This window comes from Pongo abelii, chromosome 4 (genome assembly GCF_028885655.2).
Source record: "Pongo abelii isolate AG06213 chromosome 4, NHGRI_mPonAbe1-v2.0_pri, whole genome shotgun sequence".
Classification (NCBI taxonomy): domain Eukaryota; kingdom Metazoa; phylum Chordata; class Mammalia; order Primates; family Hominidae; genus Pongo; species Pongo abelii.
In genome coordinates this window covers 75,231,665-75,246,552 of record NC_071989.2, presented here as the reverse complement: position 1 = coordinate 75,246,552, position 14,888 = coordinate 75,231,665, and the positions used below count along the sequence as shown (strand labels likewise).

Here is a 14,888-nt window from a genome sequence, read left to right as displayed (position 1 = left end):
CACCAAGGATAAGGATTTAGCAGAGGCAATTTGGAGGTTTCATAAACATTTGACTAGAATAAAAAAAAAAAAAGAAATCATTCATACATACATAAATAACAGACACACAAATTTGCCGTGCAGAGAGCTTTAATGTGTTATTGACTCAAGTGGCCTGATTAACCCTTTACACAGATCTTGTAGCAAAGCTTTCTCTGTCATCTCCAAACACATGAGCTTACTGTAAATATTTTACTGATGAATAAAGCTGAAGCTCAAAACAGGTCTGGTTTTAAATTCAGGTTTGTGCAGACATCCACATAAAACTGCTTCCTGTCACAACACATTGTGCAGTGCTCAATTAAATGCTAGGCATAATGTCCTGGGCAATGTTGTTCATTAGATACTGATAGTTGTATAATAACAAGTGAACGTAACACTTACCATGTTGTGTTAATCATATTACGGTTTGGAATGCTTAATATCTGAGCTCTCATAAGGAATGTTAGTAAATGCTGATAGTAACCATTCACCTTTGAAATAAAAAGTTCTTATTCCTTTGCAAATTTTGCTTATTAATTAAATAAATCTTGAAATTTTCAAGGTGACATCTACTCTGTATCTTTGAATTCCAGGTACAATTTTTTTTTTTTTTTTTTGGCAGTGGGAGGTAAGAGGGGTGACTATTAAAAGGTTTAAAAACTACTTAAGCTTCAATAGATTATCTATTATTACTAACTCTCAGCTGAGTAAAGTAGCAAATTTTAATTTGGGAACTGACCTCATGAGGTAGGGCACGCACTGTGGAAGCCCCCAGGGAAAAATTTTTAAATGTATACTTTGCCATTAGAATTAAGATGGTGAGTGTAGGGGAGTGAATAGGGATCCTCCATCATCTTCTACCACTTTGAATCAATGCTTTGAAGTTTGGAGTCTAAATCCTGCTGCTATTAAAGTAGTTAATTAGTAATGTATTTATGTAGCACTTTCAATCTGCTTCTAATGCCCATACATTCTGATTACACCATCTGATGAATAAGAGCATGAATGCAGCACAAAGTAGTTTTATAAATAAAACAGGGACAATTTTCAGAATTACATGATTTTAGAATGTTTTGAACATATGAAAAGAAAGCATCCCCATGAGAGACGTGCAGAAATAAAGAGTTAATTTTCACTGGCAAATTACTCATATTATGCTTCAATATTAAGGATTATTTTTACTGAATAAAATTATTTTTAGGAGGCTGGTGGTAGAATCACATTAAACTCTCAGACAACTCAAAAGAACCACATCTAACATTATATAACCTAAAGTACTATATCTGCTCAGGAAGTAACAGTGGCTTCACCTTATTTATTGTGTCAACTTGAAATTCTTCGGACCAGCTTTTAAAGTTGTTCCCCCTCCTTCACATAACATATATATCATCCTGAGAAAATTACTTAATTATTCTGCGCCTGAATTTCCTTACTGGAAAATGGGATAACAAATAAATGGACGCTGGTTCACATACAAAGCAACACACACACACACACACACACACACACACACACACACACACACACACACACACACACACACACACACACACACACACACACACACACACACACACACACACACACACACACACACACACACACACACACACACACACACACACACACACGTCAAAATTAATCTGAAAATCTCTGAAATCACTCGGAATGTACAGTTTTATTTATAGACCCCATATAGTAAAGTTTGAAAACCACTTACCTAGGTTAAAGAAGAACAAAGGTAAAATCTAGGTACAAGTGTTTGGTTATTCAAACCATCCTGCCTTAAAATAATAAATTTCTAGCAGTTAATGGTGGGTAAGAAGGGGAAAGATGAAAGATGCTGAAGAAATCTTAAGGGTGTACATATCACTGAATTGGAATGGGCTGCTATTTGGAATAATAAGCATGTCTAGCAATCTTAGCAATTTAACATTACTTAAAACAATGTATCTTTTCAGTCTCTTAAAAACACACTTTTTTCTTATCCCACATATTACTGCCTAGGAAAATTCACTCATTCACATGGTTTGTATTTCAAATTTGCATCACTAAACCTAGTATTGTATTGTGTTCCATGTTACCTGCACACATTGTCATCACATCAAATTCAATGTATTCAAAACCAACTAAGCTATTTTTTGCCAAACTTTCATACTATACCACAATGCTTTAAAGACTTCATTTCCTTAACTACCAGAACTTTAAAAAAAATATTGATTTGGCAGGGCATGGTGGCTCACATCTGAAATCACAGCACTTTGAGAGGCTGAAGCGAGAGGATTGCTTATTTGAGAGGCTGAAGCAAGAGGATTGCTTGAGGCCAGGAGTTTGAGACCAGCCTGGGCAACATGGCGAGACCCTGTCTCTATCAAATAAAATTAATTAATTAAATAAGGTTGATGAACAAATATCTCAAATCAGAAACCCTGGCTACCTCTTCAATCTCATTCCATCCCTAAAACTAAATAATTTTAACCCAAGTGTTTTTCAGACTCATCACTACGAGAGCCAAAACCCCAGCTCAAGTATCTCTCATCTGGCTGTTTTATTATTGAAACTGTTTCCTAAGCTACTTCTTATCAATTCATCCTGAACACTTTTGCCTAAGATATCCTAAAATACTCTATATGCTCAGGAAATAATAGTGGCTCTCTTTTGTTTATTGTATCAACTTGAAATTCTTCTGATAGGCTTTTAAAGTTGTTCCTCTACACTACATAACACATATCATCCTGGGAAAATTACTTAACTCTTCTGTGCCTAAATTTCCTTATGGTAAAATGAGATAATAAAAATATCACACAGGACTCATGTGAAAATTGAGAAATATTTGTATAGCAAGGTAACTGTACAGTGATAGTAGTTTCTGGCACTTTATAAATACTAAATAAACTTAACTCTATATATTATGACTTTCTAATATTCATACTTTATTATCAAATGTTCTGAAAATAAATCTTTAATTCAACCAGGTTGAACTCTTTGTCTGTTTTCAGAACTCCTTCTTGATATATAACTTTTACCTTAATCTATTAATCTTAATCCTATTTATCAAAATTGTAAGTTTTTCAAAAAGCACTGTTTGTTGAATAATCCCACCTTCTGTGATTACTCCTGCATTTATCATTACCATTTTATCTTTCAAAATGAAAACATTTTAGAAATGTATCAAAAAGTCCCCAAATCTCACTGACAGATAATTACTAGCAGTATATTAACATTTCATCTTTTGAACCAGTTATTACCTAAATTATGAAATAATCTTCTGAACTATATTTTCTAAAGAAGAGATGATTAATAATGAAATCATGAAAATACCAAATTTCTATTGAAATTTCTATTTTTGTTAGTTTTATGTGTATATGTATGTAACTGTGTGTATGAATACGAATGTCTCTATTGACATTTTATTGGTATTGTTTCTGACAGATAAGTATATATGACAAAATTATTCAAGATCATCATCCTTAATAGGTATTTAAAACAAATTTTTACAAGCTAAACATACAGAGACTATCTTCACTTTTTAAAAATGCCTTAATCGAGAAACTGGGTGGAGCCAAGATGGCTGAATAGGAACAGGTCCAGTCTACAGCTCCCAGCATAAGCGACGCAGAAGACAGGTGATTTCTGCATTTCCAACTGAGGTAACGGGTTCATCTCACTGGGGAGTGCTGGACAGTGGGTGCAGCGCACCATGCGTGAGCCGAAGCAGGGCGAGGCATTGCCTCACCCGGGAAGCGCAAGGGGTCAGGGAATTCCCTTTCCTAGTCAAAGGAAGGGGTGACAGACGGCACCTGGAAAATTGGGTCACTCCCGCCCTAATACTGCGCTTTTCCAACAGGCTTAACAAACGGCACACCAGGAGATTATATCCTGCACCTGGCTCGGAGGGTCCTACGCCCACAGAGCCTCGCTCATTGCTAGCACAGCAGTCTGAGATCAAACTGAAAGGCGGCAGCGAGGCTGGGGGAGGGGCGCCCGCCATTGCCCAGGCATGAGTAGGTAAATAAAGCGGCTGGGAAGCTCGAACTGGGTGGAGCCCACCACAGCTCAAGGAGGCCTGCGTGCCTCTGTAGGCTCCACCTCTGGGGGCAGGGCACAGACAAACAAAAGACAGCAATAACCTCAGACTTAAATGTCCCTGTCTGACAGCTTTGAAGAGAGTAGTGGTTCTCCCAGAACGCGGCTTGAGATCTGAGAACAGGCAGACTGCCTCCTCAAGTGGGTCCCTGACCCCCGAGTAGCCTAACTGGGAGGCACACCCCACTAGGGGCGGAATGACACCTCACATGGCCGGGTACTCCTCTAAGACAAAACTTCCAGAGGAACGATCAGGCAGCAGCATTTGCAGTTCACCAATATCCGCTGTTCTGCAGCCACTGCTGCTGATACCCAGGCAAACAGGGTCTGGAGTTGACCTCCAGTAAACTCCAACAGACCTGCAGCTGAGGCTCGTGACTGTTAGAAGGAAAACTAACAAACAGAAAGGACATCCACACCAAAAACCCATCTGTACATCACCATCATCAAAGACCAAAGGTAGATAAAACTACAAAGATGGGGAAAAAACAGAGCAGAAAAACCGGAAACTCTACAACTCAGAGCGCCTCTCCTCCTCCAGAGGAACGCAGCTCCTCACCAGCAACGGAACAAAGCTGGATGGAGAATGACTTTGACGAGTTGAGAGAGGAAGACTTCAGAAGATCAAACTACTCCGAGCTAAAGGAGAAAGTTCGAACCAATGGCAAAGAAGTTAAAAACTTTGAAAAAAAATTAGACAAATGGATAACTAATCAATGCACAGAAGTCCTTAAAGGACCTGATGGAGCTGAAAACCACGGCATGAGAACTACGTGACAAATGCACAAGCCTCAGTAACCGATGCAATCAACTGGAAGAAAGGGTATCAGCGATGGAAGACGAAATCAATGAAATGAAGCGTGAAGAGAAGTTTAGAGAAAAAACAATAAAAAGAAACGAACAAAGTCTCCAAGAAATATGGGACTATGTGAAAAGACCAAATCTGCGTCTCATTGGTGTACCTGAAAGTGACGGGGAGAATGGAACCAAGTTGGAAAACACTCTGCAGGATATTATACAGGAGAACTTCCCCAATCTAGCAAGGCAGGCCAACATTCAAATTCAGGAAATACACAGAACACCACAAAGATACTCCTTGAGAAGAGCAACTCCAAGACACAGAATTGTCAGATTCACCAAAGTTGAAATGAAGGAAAAAATGTTAAGGGCAGCCAGAGAGAAAGGTCGGGTTACCCACAAAGGGAAGCCCATCAGACTAACAGCTGATCTCTCGGCAGAAACTCTACAAGCCAGAAGAGAGTGGGGGCCAATATTCAACATTCTTAAAGAAAAGCATTTTCAACCCAGAATTTCATATCCAGCCAAACTAAGCTTCAGAAGTGAAGAATAAAATACTTTACAGATAAGCAAATGCTGAGAGGTTTTGTCACCACCAGGCCTGCCCTAAAAGAGCTCCTGAAGGAAGCTCTAAACATGGAAAGCAACAACCGGTACCAGCCACTGCAAAAACATGCCAAATTGTAAAGACCATCGAGGCTAGGAAGAAACTGCATCAACTAATGAGCAAAATAACCAGCTAACATCATAATGACAGGATCAAATTCACACATAACAATACTAACCTTAAATGTAAATGGGCTAAATGCTCCAATTAAAAGGCACAGACTGGCAAACTGGATAAAGACTCAAGACCCATCAGTGTGCTGTATTCAGGAAACCCATCTCATGTGCAAGGACACACATAGACTCAAAATAAACGGATGGAGGAAGATCTACCAAGCAAATGGAAAACAAAAAAAAGGCAGGGGTTGCAATCCTAGTCTCAGATAAAACAGACTTCAAACCAACAAAGATCAAAAGTCAAAGAAGGCCATTACATAATGGTAAAGGGATCAATTCAACAAGAAGAGCTAACTATCCTAAATATATATGCACCCAATATAGGAGCACCCAGATTCATAAAGCAAGTCCTTAGAGACCTACAAAGAGACTTAGGCTCCCACACAATAATAATGGGAGACTTTAACACCCCACTGTCAATATTAAACAGATCAACGAGACAGAAAGTTAACAAGGATATCCAGGAATTGAACTCAGCTCTGCACCAAGCAGACCTAATACATATCTACAGAACTCTCCACCCCAAATCAACAGAATACACATTCTTTTCAGCACCACACCACAACTATTCCAAAATTGACCACAAAGTTGGAAGTAAAGCACTCCTCAGCAACCGTAAAAGAACAGAAATTATAACAAACTGTCTCTCAGACCACAGTGCAATCAAACTAGAACTCAAGATTAAGAAACTCACTCAAAACCGCTCAACTACATGGAAACTGCACAACCTGCTCCTGAATGACTACTGGGTACATAACGAAATGAAGGTAGAAAAAAAGATGTTCTTTGAAACCAACGAGAACCAAGACACAACATACCAGAATCTCTGGGATGCATTCAAAGCAGTGTGTAGAGGGAAATTTATAGCACTAAATGCCCACAAGAGAAAGCAGGAAAGATCTAAAATTGACACCCTAACACCACAATTAAAAGAACTAGAGAAGCAAGAGCAAACACATTCAAAAGCTAGCAGAAGGCAAGAAATAACTAAGATCAGAGCAGAACTGAAGGAGATAGAGACACAAAAAACCCTTCAAAAAATCAATTAATCCAGGAGCTGGTTTTTTGAAAAGATCATCAAAATTGATAGACTGCTAGCAAGATTAATAAAGAAGAAAAGAGAGAAGAATCAAACAGACGCAATAAAAAATGATAAAGGGGATATCACCACTGATCCCACAGAAATACAAACTACCATCAGAGAACACTATAAACACCTCTATGCAAATAAACTAGAAAATCTAGAAGAAATGGATAAATTCCTCGACACATACACTCTCCCAAGACTAAACCAGGAAGAAGTTGAATCTCTGAATAGACCAATAACAGGCTCTGAAATTGAGGCAATAATTAGTAGCTTACCAACCAAAAAAAGTCCAGGACCACATGGATTCACAGCTGAATTCTACCAGAGGTACAAGGAGGAACTGGTACCATTCCTTCTGAAACTATACCAATCAATAGAAAAAGAGGGAATCCTCCCTAACTCATTTTATGAGGCCAGCATCATTCTGATAACAAAGCCTGGCAGAGACACAACCAAAAAAGAGAATTTTACACCAATATCCTTGATGAACATTGATGAAAAATCCTCAATAAAATACTGCCAAACTGAATCCAGCAACACATCAAAAAGCTTATCCACCATGATCAAGTGGGCTTCATCCCTGGGATGCAAGGCTGGTTCAACATACGAAAATCAATAAACGTAATCCAGCATATAAACAGAACCAAAGACAAAAACCACATGATTATCTCAACAGATGCAGAAAAGACCTTTGACAAAATTCAACAACCCTTCATACTAAAAACTCTCAATAAATTAGGTATTGATGGGACGTATCTCAAAATCGTAAGAGCTATCTATGACAAACCCGCAGCCAATATCATACTGAATGGGCAAAAACTGGAAGCATTCCCTTTGAAAACTGGCACAAGACAGGGATGCCCTCTCTCACCACTCCTATTCAACATAGTGTTGGAAATTCTGGCCAGGGCAATCAGGCAGGAGAAGAAAATAAAGGATATTCAATTAAGAAAAGAGGAAGTCAAATTGTCCCTGTTTGCACATGACATGATTGTATATCTAGAAAACCCTATCGTCTCAGCCCAAAATTTCCTTAAGCTGATAAGCAACTTCAGCAAAGCCTCAGGATACAAAATCAATGTGTAAAAATCACAAGCATTCTTATACACCAACAACAGACAAACAGAGAGCCAAATCATGAGTGAACTCCCATGCACAACTGCTTCAAAGAGAATAAAATACCTAGGAATCCAACTTACAAGGGATGTGAAGGACCTCTTCAAGGAGAACTACAAACCACTGCTCAAGGAAATAAAAGAGGATACAAACAAATGGAAGAACATTCCATGCTCATGGGTAGGAAGAATCAATATCGTGAAAATGGCCATATTGCCCAAGGTAATTTACAGATTCAATGCCATCCCCATCAAGCTACCAATGACTTTCTTCACAGAATTGGAAAAAACTACTTAAAAGTTCATATGGAACCAAAAAAGAGCCCGCATTGCCAAGTCAATCCTAAGCCAAAAGAACAAAGCTGGAGGCATCACGCTACCTGACTTCAAACTATACTACAAGGCTACAGTAACTAAAACAGCATGGTACTGGTACCAAAACACAGATATAGACCAATGGAACAGAACAGAGCCCTCGGAAATAATGCTACATATCTACAACTATCTAATCTTTGACAAACCTGAGAAAAACAAGAAATGGGGAAAGGATTCCCTATTTAATAAATGGTGCTGGGAAAACTGGCTAGCCATATCTAGAAAGCTGAAACTGGATCCTTTCCTTACACCTTATACAAAAATTAATTCAAGATGGATTAAAGACTTACATGTTAGACCTAAAACCATAAAAACCCGAGAAGAAAACCTAGGCAATACCATTCAGGACATAGGCATGGGCAAGGACTTCATGTCTAAAACACCAAAAGCAATGGCAACAAAAGCCAAAACTGACAAATGGGATCTAATTAAACTAAAGAGCTTCTGCACAGCAAAAGAAACTACCATCAGAGTGAACAGGCAACCTACAGAATGGGAGAACATTTCTGCAACCTACTCATCTGACAAAGGGCTAATATCCAGAATCTACAATGAACTCAAAAACTTCACAAGAAAAAAACAACCCCATCAAAAAGTAGGCGAAGCATATGAACAGACACTTCTCAAAAGAAGACATTTATGCAGCCAAAAAACACATGAAAAAATGCTCCTCATCACTGGCCATCAGAGAAATGCAAATCAAAACCACAATGAGATACCATCTCACACCAGTTAGAATGGCAATCATTCAAAAGTCAGGAAACAACAGGTGCTGGAGAGGATGTGGAGAAATAGCAACACTTTTACACTGTTGGTGGGACTGTAAACTAGTTCAACCACTGTGGAATTCGGTGTGGCGATTCCTCAGGGATCTAGAACTAGAAATACCATTTGACCCCGCAATCCCATTACTGGGTATATACCCAAAGGATTATAAATCATGCTGCTATAAAGACACATACACATGTATGTTCATCGTGGCACTATTCACAATAGCAAAGACTTGGAATCAACCCAAATGTCCAACAATGATAGACTGGATTAAGAAAATGTGGCACATATACACCATGGAATACTATGCAGCCATAAAAAATGATGAGTTCATGTCCTTTGTAGGGACATGGATGAAGCTGGAAACCATCATTCTCAGCAAACTACCACAAGGAGGAAAAACCAAACACCACATGTTCTCACTCATAGGTGGGAACTGAACAATGAGAACAGATGGACACAGGAAGGGGAACATCACACACTGGGGACTGTTGTGGGGTGAGGGGAGAAGGGAGGGATAGCATTAGGAGATATACCTAATGCTAAATGACGAGTTAATGGGTGCAGCACACCAACATGACACATGTATACACATGAAACAAACCTGCACATTGTGTACATGTATCCTAAAACTTAAAGTATAGTAATAAAAAAAAGCCTTAATCTTTGATGTTAAGAAATCTGTTTATATTTTAAAATTATGAACTATATTTAAATTTTTAAGAAAAATAATTATTTTACCATCATAAAATAACCTATTGCACAATATGTTGCTGTTTTAAAAAAATAACTTTAATCAGCTGATAGTTTCTTTGTATTTAAAAGATGGTGATGATGAGAATGAATATAATAGCAATAAACACTTATTTAGCACTTAGTTATATATGCCAGGTACCATTCTAAGTGCTTTGCATGTATTAACCCATTTAATTTTTAAACAATCCTAGCAGTTCCTTTCATTGCACCTAACATACACATGAATCCACCAAGGTAAGGAAAGTTAAAGTTACTTGTCCAAGTAGCTAACTGAGCAGCACAGCTAGGATTCTGAACTGTTAAGACTAAAATGTCTCTCCCAATGCTTTTTAAAAAAATTTTTTGAAAGTAATTCTTTAAAAATTTAAATTCTTTTAAAAATGTGGTTTATAAAACATGAATCCATTTAAGATAAAACTTTCAGGTATGTTAGGTAAAAGCAGTCTCACATGTGAATACTTTTTAAGAACTGCAACAGGCAAACACAGCATATGTTTAAGAAAGACATGGAGAATAAAATACCCTAAAAGGAATGCAGTAGAGCTATGGTAACGGCAGGATATATACTTTGGTATTTGCTAGAAATGCTTCCCAACTGATGAGCTAGAAGATACTACAGTGTAGTCAACTAGTGGTCTGGAAGGCAGGAGTCTGGGCAAGCAAATGATGAGAGAAGAAGCACCCCTCATAACTTCAAAGTATGATATCCTTGAAAATGGGAGTTAACAGCTGCAGATTTGTGTTCAGACACAGTTTGCCCTGTTTCTTTTCTCATAAGGCTTCCCTTTAGTTTCAATCAACTAATTCACACCTCTAAATTACTAGTGAAAACAACTAGGAAACTACTGTCATATACTCTTCAAGAACCTGTACCGTGAATTTCAAAATATGTAAATATTTCAGACAATTAAAAAAAAAAGCAGATTGGCACACTGAACAATGAGATAGTTACTACTTGCTTCTTATGTACTGAAATCCAGGTGTATCTGTCAGACAGGAGTAGGAGAACAGCCATATAAGACGGAAACTACTCAGAACATAAAAACCAAACTCATCTCTTCTTCCAAATCTCCTACTCCTCCTCTATGTTCACTAATAGCCAAAGACATTCCCAACAACCAGTTATTCAAGGCACAATCTCAAGCTTTATCCCTTTTCCTTTCTGATTGATTACAGGAATATTCAATCAGAAGTAAACTCTTGTTAAAAGTCTATTTCAGAACTCTCTCTTGAACTCATTTGTCTTAACTGCACTGATAACAGTTCATATTTCATTTCTTATCTAGATTACTAAACAGCATCATAACTCAATCTCTTTGACTACAGCCTCTTCCTCTAAAATTAGTTCCACAACATCACCAGAAATTTATTTACAAAACATACTTATGTTACTCTTCTGCTTAAGAATTTTCCAAGTGCCTCAGAAAAAGCACAAAAGTTCAAATAGCCTCAACGGTGTGTACAGAGTTACTAGATGAAATAAAATGGATAGATGAGAATGAAGTAGCCTAATGCTTATGGATGTTTACCTATTTAAAGTTTATTTAAAGTTGAAGATTGCACTAAAAAGAACAATTATAGGCTGAGATTTCATGTAAACTGATAAGAGGTACTAATATATTTTAGGCATTTCTGAAAATTTTATTTAAGGGATTTTAAAAAATGGCTAATTGAAGTTGTATGTTCATCTGTTATTAAGAACACATTTTATATTTAATAAAGAAAGAAAGATAATGCTTGGGTAAAATCTAGTGAGTAAATATAAAGTTAAATCTTAAAGAAAAATCATGTCTTGTACACTTGGGCCACATGACTATGGCATTCATATTGGTTTTACAAGGATATATATCTATATCTACATTTTTAACTCCTTTCAAAAGACAAACATCTACACATAAAATTATAAATTGAACACGAGCATTAGTTATTTAATCAACTATTGCTATGCCACACTAGAGTCACAGAAACACTTAACTGAGTTTAAGTAGGTCAGAAATGTAGAAATTCAGAAAAGTTAAGAATAAATGCCATGCCAGAAGCCATCTGTGTCAGTGACAATGTTAGTTCATATACTGTGGACTGGGGAAAAAATATTAGATGAAATATTTACATTTGCAATACATTTTTTCTTATTGTGTTAACTATATAGTAAACTATTAAATTTAGATAATCAACAATTATTAATAGCAAAGTTCAGAAAACGCTAAACAGAGGTACATGTATTTTTAGTACGTGTGCACAATCTCAAAGAGACAGACACATAAACATATAAAATTAATACATTTTTGTTAGAAACAGTGGGGAGTAAAGGAGAAGACAGAAACACACATTATCATCCCAATTGTCCTGGCTGAGTTTAAATTTGGAACTCTATTCCCAATACCAGAGAAAAACACCTAGAATATAAAGAGATAATCAGTAATTCAGAGAATCTTGTTTCATCTTGTTTAGAAAACAAAGAGTGCCAATTATTTTTAAGGAAAATAATTAAGTTCATAAAGAAGAGAATGCAAAACTCATGTTCAATTACCTTTTCTAACTTTTTGGCTTCAATATGTCGAAGTACTTGTTCTCTCCAGTCATGAGGAACTTTACTTTTTCCTGGAGGATCTAATAAAGAATGCTCAGAACCAACCCTTGCATTTGGTCTTTTTGAAGGACTAGTCCGTGAATAATTGAAATCACTAACTGACATAGTTCTCTCTGGTATTTCATTAATAGAGGGTCGAGCACTCTGAGGTCTTGATGCATTTGGACCATCTATGCTGTATGTTCGTGCAGAAAGAGGTCTCTGTGATCCTGGCATCATTGGAGGAGTTCTTCCCACTGAGTGGAACTCTCTGTATGATAAATAATCTCCTTCAGGAATCTGAGCCCGCCTTGTAGAGCCTGGATCACCAAGATTTACAGAGGCTGTGGAGGACACACTACTTTGTCGCTGAATTGTACTTCGAGTTACTGCAGGAATAAGTCGGTCGTTTGGTGAGATGGCCCACATTTCCCCATGTCTTGCTGGGCCAAGTCTCTGATGTAAATGGTATGCAGTATTAGCTCGAACATTGTTATGATTAGAGAAATTCATATTGGCAGAATGTTTAGCATAACTTTGATTTTCTGTGCTCTCTGATCTAGGAAGGAGCTGAGGAGGAAAACTGACATGATCTATTTGGGGATTTTGTTTGGAGTGCCACAAAGTGTCTTTGACTGCAGCACTGCTACTGTATTGGATATTATACTGTGGAGGACCATATATTTGAGGTGCAGATTGTGGGCCACTTGTGGGGCCTCTTATTATATTTGGCTCTTCGGGATTATGATTTGAATCAAACTTGAAAATTGCCTTTGTTCCTGATATTAAATCAGAAGATGAAGAAGAACCAGTAAATACCTGCAATGGTTGATCATACAACAGTGTGGCAGACTTGCTCCTGACTATATTTTTTCCGTCAACAGCAGATGTGATTTTAACGGTTGTACTTGGCTGCTGAGGTCCATTATCACTAAGAATATCATAGATTTTTAGCCCTCCAATCTCCATATTAGTTATGCTATGAGATTTCACAACAGATCCAACTGGACCACTTTTCTGAGGGGAGAGATCTTCAGTGCTTTTGGAAATACCTAAGTCAACAGAACAATCACTGTCATGTGGTTCAGTCCTATTAGGAGACTGTGAAGTTTCCTCAGAATGTCCATTTACCTTATTCACGGATTCCAAATTAGGATACTTGTTTCCATTTTCCAAGTGCTCAGTTTCCTCTTTAGAATTAATGCTTAAAAAGCTTGTTCCAAGCACAATATCCTGCGTTTTTGATCTTTCCATGATCTCTGGTTGAAATGTATCATTAGTTATAAGCTGATTAAGATTCATATTGATATGATCTAATTTGTGAGTGTCATCAGCTGTGGCTGTTGAGTCAACACTTTTCTCAATTAGAACTAATTGCTCTTCAATATTCAAATCATATTCAGGTAAGTTAAAATCTTTTTTATCATGAGCTTTGAACTTTTCCTCTGTTGAATTGTTTAAAATATCTCCATTTTGTAAAAGGCTGTTAAAATTTTCATCTTCTTGCCTAAAATAAAGATAATTTTATGAAAAACATAATAAAGCCGAGTTTTCTTAGTAACAGGGAACATTAATAAATAAATTGTGTAGGTAGACAAGTTAAAAAAGTTAATAAAAGTCAAAGACAAAAGGCATTTATTATCAAGCATGTAATTTAAAAACATTATCTTAATAGTTAATAGAGCTTTATATTCAGTTGGAGACAAGTAATACAATTAAAATTCATAGATAATACCAAGATTAATTTTCATCAATACACTCAATCTGATTTGTCACAAAATAATTTAAAGGGCTGAACTATGAATAAAAGTGGAATTTTTAATCTTTGCTGCATCTTTTCATGAATGTGCTAAAAAAACAAAATGCTTGAAGGAGGGTAGATATATGGAGAGAAAGCTAGTAACATGAATAGTGGAGTAAAGAGCACAGGACATTTTTACAGTTAATTTTGAAGCCTTACATTCTTAACCAAAGTAACCATAGTTAACGAAGTACACAGTTGTTATTACATTCAAATATATAGGTAAGAAAATTGTACAAAGCAAAGAACTGAATAATTGTCCAAAGTTTAACATCAAATATACAAAAGGCATAGAAAGATAAATGAAGTCTAATCACTCTTCTAAGTAGCTAGCTGTATTTGGCAAATACTTTTAAATGTGTCATTCCAAAATTATAGAAAATATTTTATTTCTACCTGTGGTATTAAGTATTTGTGTCCTCTTGTATACATATTCAAGTTATGTTCCACAAAAATTCCCTAATACTGGTCTTCCCATTACAAAAAAGATAACTTTCATTACTAGAAATACAGCACAAAAAGGTGTTGCTGTATTCCTTGCTTAGGCTTTATTATATTAAAAGCAGGATTTAGAAAATATCATACCGCTTTCCCAACAATAAATAAAATTTTATTATTCAATAAATTAATACGATAATATCTAGGAGGTTATAAAAATTAGTATTTTAAACAGTAGCTCATAGCCTCAAATTCAAAGAATAGAAATAAATGATTGATTGTGATTAT

General features: G+C 36.6%; 1 protein-coding gene across 7 annotated transcripts in view; it reads right to left on the bottom strand.

Annotated features, from left to right (window-relative positions):
• ERBIN (erbb2 interacting protein) overlaps positions 1–14,888 on the bottom strand; it is a 151,033-nt gene that overhangs the window by 13,324 nt on the left and 122,821 nt on the right. For all 7 annotated transcript variants that reach the window (XM_054556421.2, XM_054556420.2, XM_063724125.1 and 4 more), the window contains exon 21: positions 12,323–13,868. In XM_054556421.2, coding sequence (XP_054412396.2) covers positions 12,323–13,868 — 1,546 coding nt within the window. The remainder of the gene's footprint in view (positions 1–12,322; positions 13,869–14,888) is intronic.